At 40.3% G+C, this 25,433-nt stretch overlaps 3 protein-coding genes across 3 annotated transcripts in view; all 3 read left to right on the top strand.

Moving 5' to 3' along the window:
• prickle3 (prickle homolog 3) overlaps positions 1-13,562 on the top strand; it is a 23,482-nt gene extending 9,920 nt beyond the window's left edge. The window contains 10 exon segments of the mRNA XM_030137814.1: positions 7,168-7,351; positions 7,580-7,693; positions 7,885-8,022; positions 8,362-8,565; positions 9,160-9,346; positions 9,990-10,325; positions 10,416-10,654; positions 10,657-10,720; positions 10,800-11,183; positions 11,611-13,562. Of these exon segments, the coding sequence (XP_029993674.1) occupies positions 7,168-7,351; positions 7,580-7,693; positions 7,885-8,022; positions 8,362-8,565; positions 9,160-9,346; positions 9,990-10,325; positions 10,416-10,654; positions 10,657-10,720; positions 10,800-11,183; positions 11,611-12,062 (2,302 nt within the window). The 3' untranslated portion in view covers positions 12,063-13,562.
• Positions 13,563-13,811: 249 nt separating this feature from the next.
• fam110a (family with sequence similarity 110 member A) lies at positions 13,812-17,030 on the top strand. The gene is made up of 2 exons (XM_030137863.1): positions 13,812-13,946; positions 15,195-17,030. The coding sequence occupies exon 2, from the start codon at positions 15,371-15,373 to the stop codon at positions 16,640-16,642; it is 1,272 nt and encodes a 423-aa protein (XP_029993723.1). The 5' UTR covers positions 13,812-13,946; positions 15,195-15,370; the 3' UTR covers positions 16,643-17,030.
• Positions 17,031-17,228: 198 nt separating this feature from the next.
• mfsd2al2 (major facilitator superfamily domain containing 2a-like 2) lies at positions 17,229-24,423 on the top strand. Its single transcript, XM_030138802.1, has 14 exons — positions 17,229-17,282; positions 18,321-18,440; positions 19,666-19,790; positions 19,890-20,022; positions 20,250-20,328; positions 20,445-20,605; positions 20,914-21,004; positions 21,273-21,394; positions 21,543-21,626; positions 21,735-21,818; positions 21,915-22,027; positions 22,234-22,377; positions 22,450-22,626; positions 24,008-24,423. The coding sequence occupies exons 1-14, from the start codon at positions 17,229-17,231 to the stop codon at positions 24,318-24,320; spliced, it is 1,800 nt and encodes a 599-aa protein (XP_029994662.1). The 3' UTR covers positions 24,321-24,423.
• The last annotated feature ends 1,010 nt before the right edge of the window (positions 24,424-25,433 follow it).

Here is a 25,433-nt window from a genome sequence, read left to right as displayed (position 1 = left end):
ACCTCAGGCCACACTGTGGTGTAAGTTTAGTCTTGTACTCATCATTTGTTTACAGTATGTTTAATCTGTGTAGTATTAACACAGTGCTGTGGTTTAGGGAGGATCATGACGGCAGATCGAGACCACTGTTGTTCAGGTGACAAAGAATGGTCTTAAATGTGTCAGAGCTTTTCTGACTCAGGAGTATGGTGTTTCTGTTGCAATTTGAGATTGATTGAATGATAGAGATTTATGGGGGTCAATATTTTAAGACCCCTGAGTCTTGTGCAAATTGCATCTTCTTTAATTACCAATTTGGAGTAACACCTTCCTATCAGCCCAGTGACCACAGGCTCAGCTGCTGATGCTCGCTGAGAGGGAAGTGATCCATCTTCATCCTGCTCTTTCTCAGACAGAGCTCAGACTGAGGTGAGGGGCAGATGGTGCTTCCGCTCCACAGCAGTCAGTGAATTGAGTTACTTTTGACCTACAGGTCTCCACCATGCTTCAAAAGTGTGTAGAGCCACTATTGCTGTTAGTCTGGGTGGCCATGCAGCAATTACTCAGTGGCTAATTAGTGGCAGAGAGTTATAGGACAAGGCCCATCTGTTTTTTAGAGCAAGATCTGAGACATGCTTTATCATTCTCCACTGGCGTCAGCCTCTGTTATTGATTATTACACCAGCAGCACACTTTTCAGTCTGAGGATTAGACTTAAGACTGGTACACTGGATCCACACCAGTGTTAATAATTATGTACTGACAAATGATATGGCCATTTGCCTCAATGATATGTCCATATGCTATGATAGGAAGATTAGCTTGTGGTGTTTTTTCTGGCATCATATAATCTAAGAAAAACAGAAAAACAGAAAGTGTGATAAGGTATGGAAATGCCCTCTCACAATTTTTGGAGCGAATCGCAATTATTTTGCATAATCATATTATTGCATCCATTCATTAGTATAGAAATGATAAATTTCCTTCTCTATTTCCACATCATTTTCAGTATCAGTAAGTTCTTTGTATATCTCTGTAATAGAATTTGTAATTCTATTGAAGTTTTTTTTATATGAAATCTGTCTCATGCCATTTTTTCTATATACAGCATAAACAGACCTGTCTTCATCCATCACTTGGACCTAACAGCACTACCATTCCTGGTCATGCTTTGGTTACATCCATCATCGATTACTCTGACTCTTGCCTCTCAAGTCCATAAACATCAATTAGTTCAGAATTCAGCTCAACATTTATTACCACATCTCCGTCCACTGAACACATTACTCCCATTCTCAAGCAGCGTCACTGGCTTCCTGTTCAATACAATCGATTTCCAGATTCTGCTCCACACTTTCAAGGCCCTTCTCAGTCTCAGATACCTTTCTGAGCTCCTTCAGCTGTAGTCACACAAGCATTTTGTTGACTGGGTGGCTTGGCTATGTTATTGTAATTGTATGTTTTTATGTTATTTTAATTGTATATTTTTAGGGTATTTTGATGTACTATTTGTGTTGTTGTGCAACAACTTTGGACGTTTTTGTAAAGCACTATAGAAAGTGCTATAAAAAATAAAGTTTACTTACTTATTTTACCAGCCTCTCATACTCTCTATCATCTTTGTTCCAATTCTCCATTTCGTCTGCTACTTTATTCAGCCTTTGTCTTGGGAATGCTCTTCCTCAACACTTTCTACCTTAAAAAACCACCTCCAACCCACCTTTTTAAACTGGTAGATAAGTAGTAATTCTACTGAGCTCTTTTTCTGATCTATAGCTACATTAGTATATTTAATGTTATAATATGTTCTTATATATGATTGCTTCTTTTTTTTTTTAGTAAAATCTTTTATTCCTTTTTTACTGTACCTTGTAATGTGCCCGTGAGTGTGCCCTTAAAGAAACTGCATTATTATTGTTGGTTTTTTATACACTGTTGCCTATAAAGTTCTGGAGACATTCCTCATTAAGGCCATTCCTTCTCTCCATAAGTAATTACCTTTGACCAGGTGCAATGATTATATACAGAGTCCCACTTACACTTTATCTATCAAGAATAAATCACATTGTTACATGTTATGAGAAGAGATCACAATATTTTATTCCAACTTTATGAGCATCAGTGTATGTGTGGGTGTTCAATGGCAGCAAATGGTTCTTCATTAGTGATTCTGTATCTGCATGAACATACTATTGTTATTTCTATACTAAACTGATGACATAAACTCAACAGAAGACTATTAATCATCAGCTAAATGTAATTTTAGTACTAGTCGTTCATGTCATATTCATCATCAGTTACTGATCTAAGTAGAGACAGAGTCATGCTGTGTGTTTAATGTTTCAGATTTTGTTGACTATCTTGGTCACGTAATATGACAAATAGTTCGCTGTTGCTCATAGGCTCCAAATCTGCTCCATTTGTTTCTATGATTAATATTTGGATCAAAGCAACAGTCGCCCATCTGCCATGAATCAGTTGCAGTTTAGTCAGAGCAGAAAAGACACAGTGAGTTTACTCTGTGATTTCACTTGGATTCTGATGTTTCTTGTTATCTTCAAAGGCAGCGTGAGTAAATTGTCGGGTTTAATTGGAAAGGAAAGAAACTTCTTCTGTGTACTTTAGCTTATCTTTGTGAGTATAATTAAAAGTCACCTGAGTATATGTGTACCCGTAACGCTGTGTTTGTATTTTATGTAGTCTACAGTCGGGTTCCGTGCGGTGAAGCCACCTTTTGTTTGAGCCCACTATCAGCGTGGAGGAGGGTGTGAGTCGGGGGTGGTGGGGAGACTGAAAAGAGCCGAACAGAGGGGGGAAATTACCACATGGACAGGAGCTGCCATACAATATCGCGCTCTTACTGACAGACGGGCAGTTGTAGTTATCGGATGCTCAACACCACCAGTGTGGACGGGACTTTGTCAACAGACCAGTCTGGACTAATTTGTCATGATCACAAAAGGTAATGAAGAAACCATACTTTACTGTTCTGACAAGATTAGCATGAATAGAAACTCAAACAGTCATTATGTTGGGAAATTACAGTAGAGAGTGTTTGTGTTTGTGTGTGTTTAGAGGATGAGTTTTTCTGGTGTGTCATAGCCGGTCTTTATGTTTTGTTTGTAGGTTATTAACTCTGTGGACTTCAGATGCTGAACACTACATCGTGTACAGGAAGTTTTACTCCCTGCACTTACATCCTTGTACACATGTGACATTTACAACAAGTGTATAATTGCATTCTGGAGATGTTATTTTAACTGAAATGCATAAAATATCCAAATTATTGGTTAGTATAGAATTTGTAATTAAGTGGATTTAATGTTTATTTTCCATATTAAGCAAAATTGAAATCTCTGATGTTTGATACTTCAGATATTTGACATATTTATATGTCAGCTTCATAGAATGTTTGTATTCACATTTGCATCTAAGACTGTCAGCATGACAAAGCAGTATTCCTGTTGCCCTCTCTGTCCTCCATCAACCAGGTTTATATGGACAACTACATAGCCAGACAACTTCAATATAAGATACATCCTTTTCAATAGGCAGAAGATCAATAGATCCAGGCAGAGCATTTTGTTCCTTATAATAACATATAACAATGTTTCAGGCTTTGAAGTGTTATATATCTTTTTGTACACTTGCATTGAAGCTCCTGATTGTTCTTACTAATACTGATGGATCTATGATTATTATTTTTTCTGTCATCTTTGTGAATCATTATACAGTTGTGGAAAAAATTCTTAGACCATCAAAAGTAATCAAAAACAATGGTTATATAATCAACGACTAACTCCTGTGTGTATCATGTGACTAAAACAGACAGAAAAGAAAACATGGAATGCCTAAAAGCACTGTTTTTGGCAGTACAATGCCATAGCTATTGATGTAAAAACTGAAGTGATTGTGGTTATTATCACGAAAACCACAGAAAATGGCTAGATATCAGCTCTTAAATTAAACTCTTATAAGCTATTTTTGTTCTTATCATTATATTTGTCCAAACAAATGTAGCTTTAGTTGTACCAGGCATTAAAATGAACAAGAAATTGAAGAAAACAAGGGTGGTCTACTATTTTTTTTCTGCAACTGTTTGTAATATGACTGATTTCAGAACAGACAATGATATATGTTCCCTCTAGTTTCTTTCTCTGCAAATATTTACCAGGACAGTCAGAGTGTCTCTAATGGGATTTTACGTCAGTTTACCTTTGTTTTTAATAATTTTACCTGTAAGCAGCTATAAGCAAATATATCACAGAGCCAGAGGTTGTAAATCTCCGTTATCTCAGATTGGGCATGTATTTGCAGTTTCTGATTTGCTCATTTGTGGGATCAGCATTGTGTGTATTGTTGCGTCCCTCTGGTTTAGATTAGTACAGGGAGATTTATTCTGTCACAAACATGGCTTCAGTCTGATCCAAACAATAGCAAGCTGTCCCTGAAAGAGACTGAATGCTTTCATACACCAAATTCATTCATTCGCATTGGCACTCTGTCATCTCTCAGCGAGGGTAGGTTTCATGTGTTTTTGACACCCACTGGTGACTTTATCCCTCTAAGAAATGCTTTCATCATGTGGAGGATGGTGGGGGGTGGGAGCTGGTGGGGTGAGACCGGGTGAGGCATGGTGTATCTGCCATCTGTCCCATCATGCCAGGTCTCCGGCTGTGTCCTGCTGCCCTCGTATATAGGCATGTGTGTCGCAGCCCCTCCTCGTCTTAGCTTCCCACAGACACTCACACAAATACAGCTGGGCCAGATTTGTGCCAGCATGGCTTAGCTAAAGCAGACTAACTGTTTACTATTATTTATATTGGTTCTACCTGCCTGGCGACTTTAGCAATGTAAGGTGCCAATCAAATACTGCTGCATATAAGTACATCCTGTGAGACTGGGATCTAATAGTAGTAATTTCTGTTTTGGCAACTTATGGACCGTGACAAAAGAGGGGAGTGCATTCACATTGTCGCTAATGTTTTAACCAAATACAGTTTTTCGGAGATTATTGATGAATAGAAAAGCCTTAGTTGTGTGTTGGTGAGGTAGCATTTTGGATGGGTGGGGGTTGGGTGCTGAAATAAAGCAGCTTTGTGCCTTGTGAACTTGAGCCACAAGTACCAGCTGGCTGGCCGTTATGCAATAACAGCAGAGACACACACATGCGATTCATGATGCATATGGTCACATTGTTGCATCCTCACACATGCAGTACATGACACCCACTCACCCCACTGTCACACTGCACACTTCACCCAGGCTCCACTGGTACGGCACACATCCACACCAACAGGCGGACTGGATGTGATGAGAAGTTCAAGGGTGAAAGTGGGTGTAGTAGGAGGCTGAGGGAGATTAGTCTTCCCATCTTCGCCTCCCCCTCTTAACTACCCCCGGATTGACAGCCAGCTTAAATCACTGACCTCATTTCTTGTGTGTTTGGTAAAAAATAAAAAAAAAAATTCAGGATGTGCTGGTCTTGATACAGACCTGATCAAATCCCATGTAAGGAGGCTGTGACCGGGTCCTTAATGTCCAATTTTTGCTGTATCAGTTAAAGGATTAGGATTGAATTTACTCAAGCTTGTCAATGCTTTATGCTTTAATCTTACACTGACATGTTTTTGTGTTGTGTTTAATCCTGTTGTGACTTCTACTCTGTCAGTAATATCTGGCTGCATGGAGCCTCAGGGGAGTTAAACTTAAGAATGTGTGTGGGCTGGTTTGTGACATCATGTCTCCAACGCAAAGTGTGTTCATTAATAGTATGGTTAAAACTGTAGGTGTGTCGGCCTGAATCGGGTGTTAAGTGACTTGGAGTCTTCTTATTTTGGTTTGTTTGAGAACCAGCTCTCTTACTTTGACTTAAAAATGGACGTTTTGGGATCTGTTGTTGGGTTCAGCCATCCAGTGAACCTCCAAGTCATATAAGGGCAACATACTGTTTGGCCCATGTATAACCTTAAACATAAAGTAATGTGATATGTTTTATTACAAGTATTGGTACAAGGGCAGTATATTTGATATACCAAGAGAGCATCACAGTAACCAAATAGTTTGTCAGAGACATTTTTCAATCAAGTACACTGGTATTAGTGTGGGACAGAAAATAAAAACCACCAGTACTGTCTTTCAGTCTGTTGAAATTGAGGCAGAAGACTTGATAATGACAGTAACCAACATGTCACACAGGATCACAGGATCAGATTGTGAATTTTTGAGAGACTGTCCATATTAGTAACACAATACCATTTGTTTCTTCAGTGATATTAGCAGCAAACATCTTCACAATAAGGAAGATGATGGTTTATATTCTATTTTTGTTAATTTTTTCCAAGTAGTTTTCATGTTGACCACAGAGTAAAGCAAATGGGCACTTTCTCCTCTTGATGGTCATATATTTATTGTCTAAGCCATTTATTTAGAGTCATACAAGGCAGTAAAGAAGGAAAAGAAATATAATTAATGCTTATATAATTCTTTAACCCTTACCTACCCCCTTTCACTCACACAAGTACACACAATGCAAAACAAAATAAAAAAAAAAAAAAGAACACACACGAAGAACACTGAACAAATGAGTCCATGATCTTAACTGGAGAAAAACATTTCTACAAACAAATTTTATCTCAGAATGTCATCCACGTAAACAGCTGAAGAAAGCAGGTAGGTACATAAAGTCCACACTTAAAAAGAGGAAAGAAAAATCAAACAAACCAGTCAGTTCACCCAACACACATTTTGCAGTTATGCACCATGTAACCGCACTGTAGAAAGACCTAAATCAGAGCATTTCTCATAACCATTCCCTCACTGACAACACCTGAGATTATCTTCAACAACATATTATCATCCTTAGAAAATTAACATTATCTAACAGACAGTTTTATGGAACAAGGATCCAGGGTTTGTCAGAACTAAGCGCTATTTGTTTTATGCTTCAGTTTAATTGTCCATTGTGTAGCGTTTTTTTTACACTATCCAAGTCAAAGAAAGAAGAAAATCTTACTCAAGGCTGCTCTAAATAATTATGTTGCAATCTATTACTTTTCCTCCTCATTTTTGAGTTGCACAAAAAGAGAAGCGCTATCTTATACATCTTAGGTCTTACAGTTGCATCTTAATACTTGAAGCACCAGGAGAACCCACATGTGAAGTCCAACGCTTTCCTTGTCTCCACAGGAAGATCTGTGTGCACTGCAAGTGTGTCCGAGAGGAGCATGCAGTGCGCTCAGTGCCGGGCCAGCTGGAGAAGATGATGACAAAGCTGGTATCAGACTTCCAGAGGCACTCCATCTCTGATGACGACTCAGGCTGTGCCTCCGAGGAGTACGCTTGGGTTCCACCTGGGATCAAGCCTGAACAGGTATCAGTCAGGATGCAGAGCACACGCAGCGTCAAACATCAATGAATGTTACACAGACACAAATGATCCACGCTTTGGCTTGAACGTGTTCATACACACACTCAGACAATTTGATAACCATGGGAAAAATACTCAGCGTTTTTGATTTATTACTATAATTTAATAAATTGCTCTGTGTGTGATATTTCTCGAGTGGCTATGTGTAAACACAATTGTGTCCTCTTGCAGGTGTATCAGTATTTTAGCTGCCTACCAGAGGACAGGGTGCCTTATGTGAACAGTCCAGGAGAGAGACACCGAATTAAACAGCTGCTGCACCAGCTTCCAGCTCATGACAGCGAGGTAACACCACTGCTTGTACTGAATTTTCTGCACTTCCTCAACATTATAGTAGTCTGCTGATTCAGCATTTACATACACACCTGTATCTTGGATGTTTAGATTTATATATTATTTCACATTCTGACAGAAGTACTAAGAGTATTATAACTGATTATGCTCATTTACCAGAGGTGAATGTGTGTTTCTTGCAGCCACAGTACTGTAACTCTTTGGATGAGGCAGAAAAGAAGGAGTTGCGTCTTTTCAGTCAGCAGAGGAAAAGGGAAAACCTCGGCAGAGGTGTTGTCAGACTCTTCCCAGTAACGATGACAGGAGCCATTTGCCAGCAGGTAAACCTAGACTTTTGTTTGATGTTTCAAAAATGAAGATAGTTGCCATCATCAAGCAGCCAAAATCATAGATCAGAATGACAGCATCAGTACCCTAGATTCCTATATTTCTATGTAACATTCATACATGCAGGAAAATGCCTGTAAGGAAGGACAAGTAGAACTGTTCATATGCAAGTAGGTACAGGCATAGCTCAAGGCTCACAACATCATGGGATTTAATGATTACGGGGCTGCATAAATTGCTAAACTACCTCAAGTGTTCACCGCTTGTAAGTGGATATACCACCTAACTTCCTTTCCCTTTGCATCAAACCCCTCTTTACTCCATTTTTCCAGTGTGGCAGGCAGATCTGTGGTGGAGATATAGCAGTGTTTGCCAGTCGGGCGGGACACGGCAGCTGCTGGCACCCTCAGTGTTTCCAGTGTGCCTCCTGTAGCGAGCTGCTAGTTGATCTGATCTACTTCTATCAGGACGGACAGATTTACTGCGGCCGGCATCACGCTGAGAGGCTCAAACCCCGCTGCCAGGCCTGTGATGAGGTAATTGCCCCATCAAGTTTGCAAACCTCACTAAATTTTCATCAGGAGATCAGTTTTACAACTTCTCTTAGCACATAATAGTAGCAGAAAACAGATTATCCTAGTCCCACAGATGATGCTTTGTTTTGCTCTGCTTTGCATTATTGTTTAATCCCCTGCTTCTATATTTATTTTTCATCTCCCAACTTTAAACTACCTACTAAAGTAAAAAAAATCACTCAGTCTATTTAAACCCAAAGTGTCTGGAAACATATTTTAGTGTGTTGCCAAGTGAATTATCAAACTTGCATTGTCATTTTCTGTTGAATTATCCATGTGTATAATAGAAGGGTATTTATAGTCTTTTCTGTCTCATCTTGCTCTGAATGGTCTCTCAGTGTGATTTAAGAGATTAGTTGACATGGTTGACCAACTGATCTGGCATGACTGACCTATAAAAAATCTTTCGACTCAGAGGATATCTCAGCATCTGTTTTTTTCATCTTGTTACCCAAATCCTCAGTACTCAATTGTACTGCGATGATGTGTTTACCTCTGTACTCATAACATCCTCACTGCTGAGCTGTGTCTCTTACTGTTTTCTCTCAATCCTAGATTATTCTGGCAGATGAATGTACAGAGGCAGAGGGAAGATACTGGCACATGAAGCACTTCTGTTGTTTTGAGTGTGAGGTTGCGTTGGGCGGTCAGCGCTACATCATGAGAGAGAGTCGTCCATACTGCTGCTCCTGCTATGAGTCCCTTTATGCAGAGTACTGTGATACCTGTGGAGAACACATAGGTACTGAACTAAACACACAGTCATTTACAGGAGTTTGACTGCAAACTACTGTCATTTTTAAATTTTAGTGTTAGATTTTACATCACATTTCTAAGAAATCATCCTTTACATCAACAGTATATGATACATTGCATATGAATCTCATCACCTCCATCTTGAGTTTGTAATTCTTGCCTCAGGCCAAAGATTCTGATCACCCTAGTTCTACTGCAACAGGAGAACAAAAAGTTCCTTATAGCTGGGTCAACCAGTTAGACTAAGTATGATCTATCAGCATAGCTCCTTTTTACCATAATGTAGATTTAATAGGATTAAAATTTTAATCAACATTAATCTTGTGTTTTACCCACGTACATATTGACATGTGGTGTTAGAACTTAAAATGGATTGAAATGTCTTGAATTCAAAGGATAAATAGAATTAATTATATAGTCTTAAATGCAACAAAACAGTCTAATTTTATTAATCCAGTGTACATATTATACATACAGGACTGAACATCACAAGAGGTCCTTTGTCTTTCAAAGAGGTGTTAAAAAGCATTAACTTTATTTGTCTGATACAAACAGTTAAATCTGTATTTTGAGTTTTGTTTGTCAGTGGCAGGTTTGATCTGTGTAATCATGATTTGATGTCCTCTCAGGTATTGACCAGGGCCAGATGACATATGAGGGTCAGCACTGGCACGCTGTGGAGTCCTGTTTCTGTTGCGCCCGTTGTCGACTTCCTCTACTGGGACGCCCTTTCCTCCCTCGGGGCGGACTCATCTTCTGCTCCAGGTCATGCTCGCTGGGGGAGGACCCCAATAACTCAGACTCCTGTGACTCAGCATTACAGAGCAGACCACCTCAGCACAGAAGGGGTGGGACCTCAGAGAAACATCAGCAACAGTGTGGTTCCCCACTCAAGCCACCAGAGGGCATCACTCCCCCCATTACTCCTGCAAGAGACTGCCTTCACACTGCAAGGGAAAACAGAGGTGAATGTGGTCCACTGGTGGTACACGTTTTTAGGTCAAACACTGATAGGACACTTATAGTAACCATGTTTTTTCCTCTTCTTCACCCAGGTGTCCACTGCACTGCTCCAGTTCAAAACGGAGCACCTTTATCTCGAGGTCACCCTCATCCAAGAGGAAACTACTCACCTCTTCCACACATTCACCTAGGAAATGGATTAGGACCATCATGGCCTAGTGACGTCGCACATTATGGTTTACTCCCAGCGGACTGTGATAATCCTCCAGTCAGCGTTCTTGAGGATGAGCAAATGATCAATGGTGATATAGCACGGCCTATCACTTCAAAGTCAAAGGAACTTCAACTGCTAAAGACTGTAGGACCTGGGTGGATAAAACAAATCAAGCTATGAAAGGTATATTACTTTAATTACTACTAATAATTATCTCATGTGTCAGTTGACTTATTTGATAATCTGTGTTTTCCCTCCTCAGGGTTTCCTCCTCAGAAAAACTCACATGTGAACCACGTCATTTCACCCGACACGTCTCCCCCCTCACCCATCAACCTCCCTCCGCCTCTGCCCGTTAAGTCTCGTGACTTGATGCCACAGGATTCGCCCCCACCCAGACTCAGCCATCCAGAGGACAGACCCCCTGATTCTCCACCTCCCCTGTCTCGCAGTGGGACAGCGAGGGTCAGCTTCAGGGAACCGATCAGCAGCAGCTACTCTGTCGAAGAGGACGAGGACGAACACGAGAATGAGGAGGAGCCGGAAGAGGATGAGGAAAAACAAGAGGATGATGATGAGGTGGAGGGAGCATTTGGAAGCAGGTTAAATCTACAGAAAGGCATCCCACCGCAGATGGATCTACTGGGTAAGAAAGGTGGAAGTGGAGTTGCATGCAGGGTTATTATAGCTCAAGAAAACTTAGGCTACCACTAAAACTAAGAGTGAAAAGGGCCGTTAGCTGTAATATAAATGGAAAAAGAAGAGAGAACCTAATTAAGTGTTGTTGTAATGTTGCACAATATCGGAACTATGGTTTGTATATAAATCAATGGCTTTAATAAAAAAAAAAAAGTCAACTAAAACAAAGTAGGAACTACAGCTAGATAGTTCCTTGAATCCTTGAATTACAAATACAACAACTTAAACTAAATAAAGTCACTCACAAACCAAACTCAAAGACAAATAAAAACAACTTTTTAAAATTTATTTTAAATCAAAATAACTTTGGTTTGTTTCTAATTAAGTGGACATTTAGTCAGTTTTGTTCTGATAATTTTTTTGTTTTCATTCAGATGGATCCTCTTACCATCAGCGTAATCAACGTCGAGGGTATAATCGGTCCCGTATCCCCTCGGACTCTTCTCTCCACTTGGGCTCAGAGAGGCGCTCGAGACGCTCACGACCCGACCGACCCCGGCTGGAAACCTTAGACTGGAGAGCAGAGAAAGAAAGCCGAGGCTCTGCCAACTACCCCTCGCTGAGCCTCCAGCCCGGCCACTGCAAACACGAAGACTCCTGCTCGACATGCTCTTCATCCTCAGACTCGGAGGAGGAGGGGTTCTTTCTGGGACAACGCATACCTCTGCCGCCGCAACTCCAGATGCAAAAACCTGAGGATAAAGACAGAGACGCAGAAAGGGAGAGGGAGGCACAGAAAGAGTGGGGGCTGAGAGGCAGCTTTAGGCGAAGACGAGCCCACAGCCTTGGTGCAAAAGACAAAGATAAAAACTGTGCTATTTCCTAACCCGTAACCACCAGTGACATTAAGGCCCAATCCTAGCACTTGGCCCTACCCCTGCTTTTTGCAGACTCTGGCACAAGGTATAATGTCTCGTGTCCTTTCAGAATCAGGGGGAGAGTTTTCAGATGCAGATGTAGATGCAGACAATATTCCAAATGCTTTGCAGACTATAGCAGTTATTGTGATGTGTGCAAGGAAAGAAGCAGATAACTTACATAAATATATTGCACATAATCATACAAACATTGCTGTAATATCTTACTCACATGTACAATAGTTGCAGAATTATACTTTTTTCATGTACCACAAACTGTTTGAAGGGTTAAAAACAATCCAGCAGCAATTTTTTCTAAATTTTTCTACAGTTCCCCATCCATGTGATATTAGTATATGGTAGACATTTCCACTTTGCTCCACTTGTCAATGTTTCTAGGCTGTAAACCTTTTTCACAACAGACAGTTTGACATGTTACAGCAGGTAAAGCTTCCGATGATCCTAACATTGATGATAGATCTGTTACATTAAAGTGCCCCAGAAAGCCTTGCCAGACAGCCAGCTTGCACAAACCAACATGGAATGCAGCCATGGGTAATTATAGTAATTACACCTGTTCAATTTCAGCCACAAGTCAAAATATTGGCTCTGAAAAAGGTCTATTGTCAATAATAACTTGTGTTGTTCTGTCCTGCAACTGAAGTCAGATTTGTCTGTGTAATAATTGTTAATGGTAGTAAACAAGGGCTTGGGATTGGGCCTGGAATACAGCATGCAAGAGAAGAACATATAGCCCTTTATCACTCCTGGGAATTGACTTTGTGTCCAAACTAAGACACTGTTCATCAAAGGGAAGCATATTAAACCTCAGAAAAGTCTGATGCCATCGACACTTCACTGTTTAACTGTGTAGAAAATAACGTAGAGTGTGTGACTTACATGTGTCATAGCAGGTTTGTTTACGCAGATCTGTCTGCAGTGTGTTGAGCTCAAACGATCATGCAGTGACATGTACAGTATCTGCTTTTCAACGCTACTGTCATTTACATATGCAAACCTCCCATGTAGAACCAGAAGCTGACAGCCCAGTTGTTTTCAAGCACATTCCTCTAACATGGCTTGTAAAAAGGAATAATCTTTGTATTTTAAATTCTGCTGTAAACGTTTTCTGCTTTCATGTGCAATTTTATACAGCTGTAATATATTACAGTTTAAAGAAATGGCCAAATATTATTTGATCGTATGTGACTCAAACACTTGTAGTTTTATACGTTGACAACACAAAGTGGAACTTGTGTGAATGTTACAGGGTTAAGTTTGTAATCTGTGTTGTATAGTACAATACAAAATGCAAATGTCCAATCAAAGTACATTATTTTTATATACATGGTGTAGGTCGTTGTTCTTTGAAATATTATTTGGGATTAAAAAAAAAGATTACTATAATAATGTTTGTTTCTCTGATTCTGTGAGACAATTCTATGGTGACATTAAATCTTCCTAAATAGCTTTTTGTGTCTGCTTTGTTTCCTCACTTCATGTAAACACATGTCCAACATGGACCTTTGATCAGCAGATTGTGTCAACACATAATGCTGATGAATTATGATTCCAGCGAATAGAAAGTACTTATCATGGACCCGCATGAGACAATGGCAGGGTCATGTGTTCTAAGTTAGGCTGCTTCCTTGTATGAGAAGGGTCAGACCAATCAGCAGCTAGAGGCGGGCTTAGAGGAGCACACATGAGTTGTCAAACAGGTTTGTCTTGTGTTGCTAAGTGGTTTCAATACATTCACACACACATTCTCCATAGTGGAACAGCACAGCTCTTGTTGGCTGGACTAAAACAAGAAACAGGAGAGGAACAGGAGCTCAGGCGGGACAGTCAAGGTGAGTTTTTTCAGTTAAAATGCCAAAAGTAAGAGCTCTTTATATGGGTGTTGAAACAGCCACCAAAGAAATACCTCTGACAAGCAGGCTGGAGCTTGTCAGGGCAGGACTGTGTAGGCCTCACGTCTACATGTGGAACATTTGGAATTGTTTACCTTCCTTTCTGTTTCTCTGTCATTTGTCTTTGTGTCTTTTCATGTTTGTCACTAACCCTCAGGTAGAACAAGTTGGCACTTGATTCAGAAACAACATAATGTTTCCATTTTGTTTGACCCACCTCTTTGACATTCCTCTTTGGTGTGTTACACAGTAGCCTGCTATGTTAGTGACAGATTCAGGTGTCCTTCTCCTTTTCTTGGAAATTACCTTGCTTTGTGAACTGGAGAGGTCTGAGGACCACATGTCAGGTAAGAATGGAGGTACTCTGCTGAGTAGCCCTATCAGCAGGAGCTTGGCCTGGCTCAGACTGGAATGGCAAATATGTAGAGAATGTGACTGGCAGATGCAGAGTCTTAAAGCGGCATATTTCAAACACATACAGGATCTTAATTATTTACCGGAGTGCTTCATTTTTCCAGTAAGCATATGGGTACTTACCGAATTTATTACTGTCTTCATAAAACTAAACAAAGAGGGATGGATTGGCAGATGCTTGGTTGACACTCTGTATTTTATGACTTTGCTTAACCTACAGAGGCTTGTACTTCAGAAGGAAACAAGCTAAACCCTGGCAACTGGCTTTATTTAAAGATGAAGAGGCATTGTTCCCACAGCAGCTGTTGGTGTGTGTGATCTAGTGTGTGTGTTTCCTCCAGACAATACTTTGTTGACAGCTGCCCTTATATACCAACCCCATTACCACATACACACACACACACATACACACACTTGTCTTCCTACTCTTTTCACAGGCTCTCCACTGACGGACTGAAAATGAAGTGTCAGTTTTATTGTCTGTTTGTCTGCAGAGAGATGGATGGCTTATTGTTCCAAGTTGATGGTGGTAGCAGCCAATGAACTTGTTGGAAGGAGAGTGGTTCACAAGGATGATTGGTTGCAGTTTAAGAGAAAGGGGAGGGATTATAGGAGTAGGGTCTTTGTTGAGTTGGCAGACAGGACATCTGTTGGAAAGTGCTTGAAAAAGAGATGCTCGCTTGTTATTTTTTAAGTAAATGTTCACTTTCACTATTCATTTTAGTTCTATATCATCCTAATCCTAATTCTGAGGTGGCATCTCTCTTTTCACAGGAATTGCAGATGTTCAGAAAGTTCAGCTGTGATGCAGGAGTTGGATGTCTTCAAAAATGAGCTGGAGATAAAGGCTTACATCTGTCTCCAAAACCAAGGGTGTTTCTTCCAATGCCGGTCAACAAAACGGTGAAGGCAGAGTGAGTAAGTTTAACTACATCCTATCTGTTTACAAAATGCCTGTGGAGACTCTTCAACACCCAGCAAGACGGCCTGTGAGGACCGCTGTAGCTGCCACTCCCCCGCGTTTACGTCCGAAGGGGCCGGTGGGACCAGATTTCTATCGGCAGTGCCTGGCAGCAGCTGGAAGACCAAAGCAGAGTGCAGTGGAGCGGCTGGAAGCAGACAAAGCCAAATATGTGAAGAGTCAAGTCGCTCTTTGCAAGCAGCAGCCGGTCAGGCCTCCTGAAGCCCGTAAACCTCTGCTGATGCCCAGGTCTGCCCTGCAGCCCACCAGAAAGACCCCAGTCCAAACAAAACCAAAGCAGGAGGCTGTCCCGCTAGACTTGGAACACCTGAGCAACCTAATCAGCGGTGTGAACGACGGACCCCCAACCCCCAACACTGGGCCCTCAGAGGACAAGAAGTCTCCAGAGTATGTTTGCCCTACACCTGAAGGAGCTGAAAACCAGAAAAAGGAGAGGCCATGTCCGCCTCCACGCCCCAATTGGTCCAGTCCAGCCAAAGTGAGATTGAAAGCCTCTGGGCCAGCCAAAACAGATAGTCCGGTTTCTTCTGGTCCACCTGCAGGGACGGTACGCAGAGTGGATGTCATGCCTCAGGCCACCTCTGCCAGGCCGCCCTGCAGACCAGCGCAGTACATCCGCCAACCACTTCAGCCCATATCTTTACATTCCCAGTTTCAGCTCCGCCAGACATCTTCACACCTGCGTCTGTTTCATCCCAGACTCACACCCGGTCCTGCTCCTCTGAAACCTGTTGTTGCCCCATCGAAACCTGAAAATCCTCCATCTTCTCCAGTCAGAGCTGCTGCTGCTCCTGCTGCTCCTTCTCCCCCAAACCTCCCTCTTCCAATTTTCCCTCCCCCATCCCCAGCAATCACCCGTTTGTCCTCCACCAGCTCCAGAAAACGTCCCTCTCTGACCCGATCCAAGTCAGATATGAGTGACCGGTACTCCCGGGCTGGGACAGACCTGGAGCGTTTCTTCAACCTGTGTGGTTTGGACCCTGCAGACCTACAGGAGCTGACCGGATCCTCTTCTGATATTGTCTCCCTGGCCCGTTTTCGCAGTGTGAGTGCTCCGGGGTCTGAATGTGCAGGATCTGGCAGAGAACATGAGGATGAGGAGGAGGAGGAAGATGCTGGTAATGCTGCAGAGCGTGTTCCCTATGGCGTCTCTGTAATTGAGAGAAATGCTAGAGTTATCAAATGGCTTTATGGACTCCGTCAGGCCAAGGACAATGCAAATAAGAGCACTGATTTATAGGAACAGGATGAACTTTGAAATAATAACAAAAAATATATCAAAACATTTAATTAAGCTGGAAACAGGGTTGTGAATGTATGACAAGTGGATTAAAACGGGAATGCCAAGTTATTACCATCTGATTGATTGAATATTGTTTTCCTTTTTTAATTGATATTTTGCCCATTCCTCTGTTAAGGGGTGTTTTTTTGTTTTGTTTTTTTTTGTTATAGGACAATAATAAATATGTAAATTCTTTATTTTGTTGAATTTTCTATTTAAACTGTAGTCTTGTAATGGGGTTGACTTAACCCTGTTGTTGTTACTGTCTGTCGCAGTCTGCAGTGACACATACAGTGAATAAATCATATTCTGTGGATGTAAGTGGATGTCATTAAAGATTGAATCATGCAAATTGTTGGAGTTCATTTCAGAGATTCACACCAACACCATTACTAATTAGTGGAGACTGTGTGTAAGGCCGTCCCTATAGTGACACACTGACTCAGATGGAACCGAGAACTAGGTCAGATCCGCTGGTTTTCCCATGGCTGTTCTGAACATCATGTGCATGTAATTACAAGAAGATTTTTTGAAACTAGTCTAAATGTTGCTGATGATGGCCTGCAGAAAACGCATAGTGAAGAATCAGGATCAGCAGGTTTCACTCTAGAGGGAAATTTCATTGCTTTTCCACAAGAGGTCAGAGTACTCTTTCAAACACACTGTTAGATGGAACTCACTTTACAGAACATTATCTTTGAATCTTTACTAAAGTTATCAGAACTAAAATGTAGCACTGCTGTGCATAAATCATGTTCATTCTAGAAAACTGATGTTACATCTCACAAATATTTGCAAATTGGACTCTTTCTTTTTTTTTTTTTTGTACGTGTCTATTTTCTGCGACTCCATACTTTGTGTTTTTCACTCCACTGTAACTCTTCAGATTACACTTTTTTCCTTTCCTGTGTGAAAACCACATCTCTAAATGTGTTGATTTTGAGATAAACTGTAGGATTAAGGTTTATACACTGAAAAAATTAAATAAGCACTTTAAGAACCCCCTCGAGATCACAAAGTACAGATCAAATAATAGTACTGGAATATTTTCACATTGTGGTTTTAGGTCTTTTGCTTTGGTAAAGTATATGAATACTTCTTCCCCTACTGCTGTTGGAAAGTGAGCCGCAACTGTAATAGTAGGATTAGTTCACATTCAAGCGCTAAAGGGTTGTTAAACCAGATTCCAGTGTCAAACAGGTGGGACTTACATTACGAACACCTCTAAGCGCATGGAGAGAGCTACTGTTTGATGAGGACTGTAACCGGCTATAAAAGTTCTTTTTTTTTTTCTGATTTTCAATGATGAGCTGTCTTCAGACTTTAACGGATCACATACAGACATTGAAAAATCAGTTACTGAAACACACTGTGGACAGAAATTCATCTAGTGACCATCAGCACCAGAATCACAAGGTATGAAAGAAGCTCTGTTCTCTTTTTACTTTAAAAAGTATGATTATGTTCATTATGTAGCAGAGATTTTTTATAAGCAGCCACAATAATAATGATTTCTGTCCATGTTTCTCTCAAAAGATTCTTCTCATATTTAGTGATTTACAGTAAGTTTTATTTTATATTTTAGGCAGAAATATTTCCTCAAGCTGCGTTTCCTTTTTTTCTGTGTGGTCTTCAGGGGTCAGGGGGGATTCCTCTGGCCAGGAAACTGTGCTATGCTGTGGGTGGGGTCCCATATCAGATTACCAACATAGCTATGGGTGTCTCCTTACAGATTTTTCTCCTTGATGTTGTGCAGGTAAAATTATTCTCTTTGGTGCATGTATACCTAGGGTTCGTACGGGTGCTTGAAATCCTTGAAAATGCTGGAATTTCAATGTTGTGTTTTCAAGGTCTGAGTTTAAGTGCTTGCATTTAGAACCAAAGCTACATACAGAGAGGTGATACATTATAAAAAAATGAAACCTTAAAACCAAAAAAGAAAATTAGCAGGTGTTAATTTTTGTCTTAATCTTTGTCCTTCAAGTGGCTTCCCTTTTTTGGATAAACTTTTTGCTTTTATGAAACATCATTTTAGGTGTTTATACCATAATACAATAATGATACAATACATGACAAAAATAATCATGACTATATGTATTCCTGTAGATATGTATGTGACCCCAGCGATAAGGTGCGGTGTTGGAAAATTTTGAAAATGACCCTTAAAAGTGCTTGGAAAGTGCTTGGATTTGACCTTGAAAAATCTGTATGAACCCTGTATATCAGGGTGTCAAGCTCATTTTAGTTCAGGGGCCACATACAGCCTGATATGATATAAAATGGGCCGGACCAGTAAAATACTATAAATAATAGGATAAGACCTTTTGAGTGAAAAAAGTAAATTCCGTAATGAAAATGTTTCCATCTACGAATTGTACTTGAACATAACACGAACAAATGTGAACAACCTGAAAATTCATTAGTAAGATAAGTGCAATGTTAACAATATTACGCCTTAGTTTATCATTTATACATGTGAATGACGATTTACAGATCACAGTGGATCTACAAATACACAAAACATTAAATAACAGGGAGAATATTATTAAAATTCCACATACTTCTCTTAAGGCATTTCAGATATTCACATTTTTTGTAAAAGACTAGTCTGTAAATGTATATACTTTAGTGTAATTTTACTTTTTTTATGTACTAAAACAAAGAGACAAATTTACAGGTTTCATTATTTATGTTATTATGATAGTATTTTACTGGTCTGATCCACTTTAGACTGAAATGACCTAAAAGGATTTCAACATCCTTGATTGTTAACATCTTCAGTGTAATTTCTGCATTTCACAAATTCATCCCCAGGGGCCGGACTGAACCCTCTGCCGGGTTGAATTTGGCCCCCGGGCCGCATGTTTGACACCTGTGTTGTATATCAGTAAACCCAAGCTTGTAAATGTAATTATATTTTTAAAAAAACTGTTGAAAATGTATCAGAATTTTAAAACTGATGATAAAAACTGTTCATACAGATGGAAGCTTTCTACGTGTCAGTGATTTTATTTGTGAGCCGGGTGTGGGATGCAGTGACCGACCCCCTGGTGGGATATCTAGTCAGTCGCAGTAACTGGACACCCGTCGGGAAACTGTCTCCGTGGTTAGTGGAGCCAAATATTCAACACATTTCACCTTGAATTTAACTGAAATTTAGCTTCTAGCACCGCAGTCAACAGAGCCGTCCATGTTTATCATGCAGGCTGGCTTTTTCCACACCATTTGGCGTCCTGTCTTATCTGCTGCTGTGGTACGTGCCACAAGGCTCCATGTCTGGGCCTCACAGCGTGTTGTGGTTCCTCACAGTGTCCTGCCTGTTTGAGACCCTCATGAGTGTAAGTCTGTAAGTGTTACAGCCACTTGTACCTCATTTCCCTCCATTTCTCCTCATCTACTTGTGTTTTAAATGTCATTCTTTTATGTAACCATGGCGACTGAACTGCATACTCTTCTCTATGTCACTCTCCTCTCCACTGTGAGCTGTGTCACCACCACCAATTTTCACACCGCTCATCTGCTGTCAGTTAGTCATGTCCTGTTTTCCCCTGTCATCCATTAACAGTGTTACAACGTGCCATACCTCTCGCTGAATATGTTCTTGGGGGGAGACCAGAGAGACAGAGACTCTGCCACAGCCTACAGTAAAACAGCACCAACAGCCAACCTTTTACTGGAACTATTACACCTCCATTATCCCACATTTACTCTGGTTCATCACACTACATGCCCCTTCATCTGTGTATTTGCCCTTTGACAGGAATGAGCGTGGAGATGGTGGCGATGCTGCTGGCTTCAGTAATTCAGGGTCAAGTTGTGGCTGTGTACAATGCAGAAAAGCAGGAGGCCTGTCAACAGCTGGATCAGGCCGAAGAAGCTCCTCAGAGCACGTCTTCACACACTGCTTCGCTCCAGGAAACGGTACAACAGTGAAGTTAAATGCAGCCAGGAGATATTCTCTAAAAAAACCAAAAAAAAATCATTCACTTTCGCTTAGAGAACAGTCCTTTTTCTCGTGCAGCCCTGCAGCATTGCTTTGGCATTGTCCTCACACGGTCCCAGGGATATCTTGTTACCCTGTAATTTACTGTTCTTTGCTAAGCATAAGCATTGTTGTTTATCCATTCCTGTGTGTTCTGGGTCCAGTTTTGTGAGTTATTACATAAGTAGCAGATTACAGTAGTAGATTACATTCATGTGAAGACTCCCTGTGTGTATTTTATCCCCAGCAAAAGGCTTTCCTGACCTCAGCTTTGGTTATGGGTGCATTGTTTTTCCTCTGCAGCCTCATCATCTTCTTGGGGGTGAAGGAGCAGCGGGGTGAGTCATAGATGGTCAACAGTAAATGTCAAAGGCTGCAAATGAAAACAAAAAAATATTATTATGTTTCTAGTATTAACTGGATCAAGAGTTTTATTTGCTATTTGTACACATTCAGGTACATAGGAATTATTATGCAGAGGTCTGTCAGAGGGCAAGTACAAAAGGTTAAAAGATACAACCAGAATAAAAGCCAAAGATATAAGCAGTATAAAACAAAAGAAAAAAAGAGTGTATTTTGAGATTTCATTTTGTTTCTTTTCACCAGCCCCTCTCTGCTCTACTGAAAAGGCGCGACCATCCTTTCTGACCTCACTTAAGATGCTGGTTTGCCATGTTCCATATCATCGTCTGGTGCTTGGTTTTGTGTTCAGCGCACTTGCGTTTCAGGTACAGTTTGAGCTCATTCGGCTGTGCTACAGTCCTCCACATCTTGGCTTTACTGAAGCGTGAAGAAAATCATTCAAACATGTCATACATAGATTTCATGGTTATCAAAGCATGATTTTATTCTCATCCCCTGCCTGTTTTATTTCAGATGTCCCTGGGCAATTTTGCACTGTTTTGCAGTCATGCAGCTGGGCTCGGAGCCCAATTCCAGCACCTCCTACTGGTTCTTTTGGTAAGATGCAACCAAATAGAATTACACACTTTGCTTACCCTTTTTTTGGGAAACATCAGGCTAATTAGTTACTACTACTTAAAATAAAAACTTGTCTGTGTTTTATAGGTTTCTGCTTCAATAGGAGTTCCTCTATTGCAAGCCATTCTTCTGAGAATAGGAAAAAAGGCAACCGTTTTCATTGGCCTATCAGTAAGGGATGCCTGATCTGTGTTCTTTATGATCAGAGTCAGTGTCCGTCGCCTCAGTCTCTTTGGTGCCTGTGTGGCCTTTTTATGTCTTCCTCAGCTCTTCATCCCAGCGGTCATCATAGTTGCCTGTGTTCCCAGCAACCTGCCAGTGTTCATCATCATGTGCCTTCTGATGGGATTCAGTGTGGCGACTATATTCTTGCTGCCCTGGTTAGTCATTTCTCAACAGAGACAAAAAGTTCACAGCCATTTCGAGGCCTCTGTCAAACCTAATCAGTATCAGAAGTGAATGCTGTCCACATAATAGTGATTTGCTTTGACTGTGTAAGGTGGTGAATATTCTGTTGTCTGTTTTGACTGGTCAGTTCACCTTCATTGACATGTGTTTTTGATATATATGTTTGTGTTTGCTGCAGGTCCATGCTCCCGGACGTGGTGGACGACTTTGCCTTGAGACATCCCTCCTGTAAAGACCTGGAGCCACTTTTTTTCTCCTGCTATGCCTTCTGCAATAAGCTGGCAGGAGGTCTGTCTGCTGGAATCTCAACCATGATATTACAGTGAGTCAAACGTCCATCCATTCAGTTTATGTGCTATTTGTGTGCGTGACATTTCGTTCTCGTTCTCTGCAGGTTTGTGGGCTACAAAGCAGGTGCGTGTAACCATGGCGATGGAGTGGTGACTGCTCTGATCGTGCTATTCTCACCAGTTCCTATTGCACTCCTGCTGATAGGGATGGTCTTTTTCCGCTTTTACCCAATCAACGAGAGGCAGCGTTTACAGCTGCAGGAACAAATTACCACAGCTCAGTAAGTGTGTGTTTGCATCATTTTCACGTTTGATTTCTTGTACTGGTATTTGGTGGTAACATTGCTGACATTATTAAAAGGGGGGCCCAATATCTCCACAAAATATAACAGAAAATGTAAAAGTATGGTGCAAGGTTAGGTTGACTGACATCTAAAACTCCTGAATAAGCCTAGAATTTGTTTTAGACAACTTTATAAACAGAGCAGCAAATGTATCATCACAACACAGTCTTTAATGTCTATGATCACCAATAGTATCTATTATGGTGGAAATGCCTTTATTTATATAAAGGACAACATAAAATTCAGGCACTAAGTGATAATTCAAAATATAATTAAATATAATATATTTCAGGAATTATGTGTTACTTGCAAATTTTAATTCTCAAACTTTTCTCATCTAATATTAACTCATATAGGCATTATTTTATCCTGATTTGTCCTCTTTAAATGTATATGTAGCACATTGGTTGCACATGTTCCATCTTCCATCCTATATTCAAAAGTACTTCTGTCAAACAAATACAGGTATTTACAATGTATTGTCTCAGGATTTATTTGATATGTATACATATATATAAAACTGTACTTGTAAAGACAAACTACTCGAATGTCCACAACCTCCTCAAAGCATTGAAACAAGCAATAAATTGACCATAAGTGATTTAAAATGTGTTTATTGCACCACTACTACTATATCATTGGCATAATTGTTGTAGATATTTACTGAGCAGAACTGTCATTTGTAGTGCAATATTTTCATTTTGATGTTACTATGTTTACTTTTTAAACTTTTTTCTGCATTAATGAGGCTTGGGTAGTGTGTTGTTACAGAGCATTATATGACAATAAATATTTTAATAATTATTTTAAAGATTGTTGATCTTTTGTTGAATCTATTCGCACACTGTAAATATATGGATTCCCACACCTTCCTCCCACACCTGCAAAGATGTCTCGTCCTCCCTTTGCCATCCCATGTAAAATTTTCTAGATCCACTCCTGATTTCTGCTGTTAAAAACTTTCTACACCTTTAGTACATAGCTGATCACACATGTCTGTATTTTGAGAGGATTTTAGGAACCCACCACATATTTTGAGCATTGATCAAATCTGTTAGAGACATTGGTGTTTACCACAAAAGTCAGTGTATTTAGAAAAGGGGAACTGCTAAGGAAGACCCTTATTGGTTTAGTTGTGTTTGTGAGAAACATTAGATTCATTCCTCTCATTTTTCTATTTGGAGGTTTATGTTCATTTTGCGTGGGATGAATTGCATGCATCTCCCCTGAGATCTCTGCCTATGAATAGAACTATGTTCTCCAGTGACAACATTATATGGTAATAATTGTTTATGTTTGTTTTTTGCCCTTCATCCAGCTCCCAAGCTCCATCATTATCATCGTCAGACCAAAGAGAAAATGCAGAGCAGTCATCCATTCTGCAACCACCCCATGCTGATCTGACAGCAGCGGCTCGTGTTGCTTCAGATAAATCAAACAGCCCTTCTGGAAAATACGGCAGGCCCAAATGGGTTGTCCCGTCAAATGCAAATCTTCAGTGTCATCCACAGAGACATAGCAGTCCCCAGGAGCGCTCGACAGAACATAAAAAGAACAGACATCTCTCCAAAAATGATCCTGGCCGTCTCTCCAACAGGTCAAATGTGAAACCCAGTGTCTCATGGGTGTAGTGAGATACCAAACTACAAATGACTTAGAATAAAACTGACTGTCAAATGATAAAATTTTTTAATCAGATTAAACACAGGGTTGCTGTGGATTAATTTCGATTAATCACGATTAAATATTCATTTTGCATGAGCAAACAGACTCAAGAAAGAAGGGAATATATATGCACTTAATGTGTTTATTAGATACCTTCAACAGTTTCAACAAAACAACTTGAAACAACTGTTTCGTCTTGTTTTTTTATGCTCATATTTCCATCCAGAGGGCCAACGTGCTGTTTAGTGTCTTCCATCTTTATGGGTTGGTTCTGCTGCCAGCCACTACTGGATCCACTGCCAATTTGCACATGCGTGACAGTAACTCTACTTGGATAAAGTGCCCGAAATGCATTACCAGAGACGTTCAGAGTCATTCTGCGCTGCATATGGGTTAACTGCATTAAAATTTTTTATCAGATTAATCATGATGATGGATTAATCTGTGTCTACATGCTAATTTTGACAGTCCTTGTATTAATTAAAAGCATTAAAAGGGGCAGTGTGGCCTAGAAGGTAGAAGGTTGGACAATTGACTTGTGACAGAAGGGTTGCCAGCTCAATTCCCTGAACCAGCAGAAAAATTATTGGCTCACGTGCCCTTGAGCAAGGCATCTGACAAGGCAGCCCACTGCTCCTAGTCTACATTGTGTGGTGTGTTCCTGTGTGTGCAGCTAGTGATGAGTTAAAACCAGAGGGTCGATTTATGTGTTCATGTCCACATGTAAAATATACTAACATACAAACATTTACATTTTTTTTATACTGAGTCTATTTTAGAGGTTCTAAATAAAATAACATTCCCTCCTACACTTGTGTGATTATCTGCATTGCAAATGTACTGACACTGCAACATAATATCTGTGTTTGATGGATTTCATAATAAAATCATGCTATCCTCTTGCTGACAGCAGCATTTCAGTTTTATGAAACTAAAATGTGTCTGTGTAATTTTATTAGACATGACCAAAGTCTGACAATATTTAAATCTAAGATGAATACATTTTTTTTTAGATCTGCATCCCGCAACTGAAATGGTTTGAAATGCACTCTTCTCTCTTTACCTTACAGATTTCAATT

Source organism: Sphaeramia orbicularis, chromosome 7 (assembly GCF_902148855.1).
Source record: "Sphaeramia orbicularis chromosome 7, fSphaOr1.1, whole genome shotgun sequence".
In the NCBI taxonomy this organism is placed as follows: domain Eukaryota; kingdom Metazoa; phylum Chordata; class Actinopteri; order Kurtiformes; family Apogonidae; genus Sphaeramia; species Sphaeramia orbicularis.
This window is presented reverse-complemented; position numbering and strand designations above follow the sequence as displayed.

What these genes read in the sequence shown, in the direction of transcription:
- fam110a (XM_030137863.1), top strand. Translation starts at nt 15,371, where the DNA reads ATGCCTGTGGAGACTCTTCAACACCCAGCAAGACGGCCTGTGAGGACC.
- mfsd2al2 (XM_030138802.1), top strand. Translation starts at nt 17,229, where the DNA reads ATGTTGCTGATGATGGCCTGCAGAAAACGCATAGTGAAGAATCAGGAT. An exon ending in CTGCTTCGCTCCAGGAAACG is followed by an intron (nt 20,606 to 20,913) that starts GTACAACAGTGA and finishes TTTTATCCCCAG; the next exon opens with CAAAAGGCTTTCCTGACCTC. An exon ending in TCAGCGCACTTGCGTTTCAG is followed by an intron (nt 21,395 to 21,542) that starts GTACAGTTTGAG and finishes GTTTTATTTCAG; the next exon opens with ATGTCCCTGGGCAATTTTGC.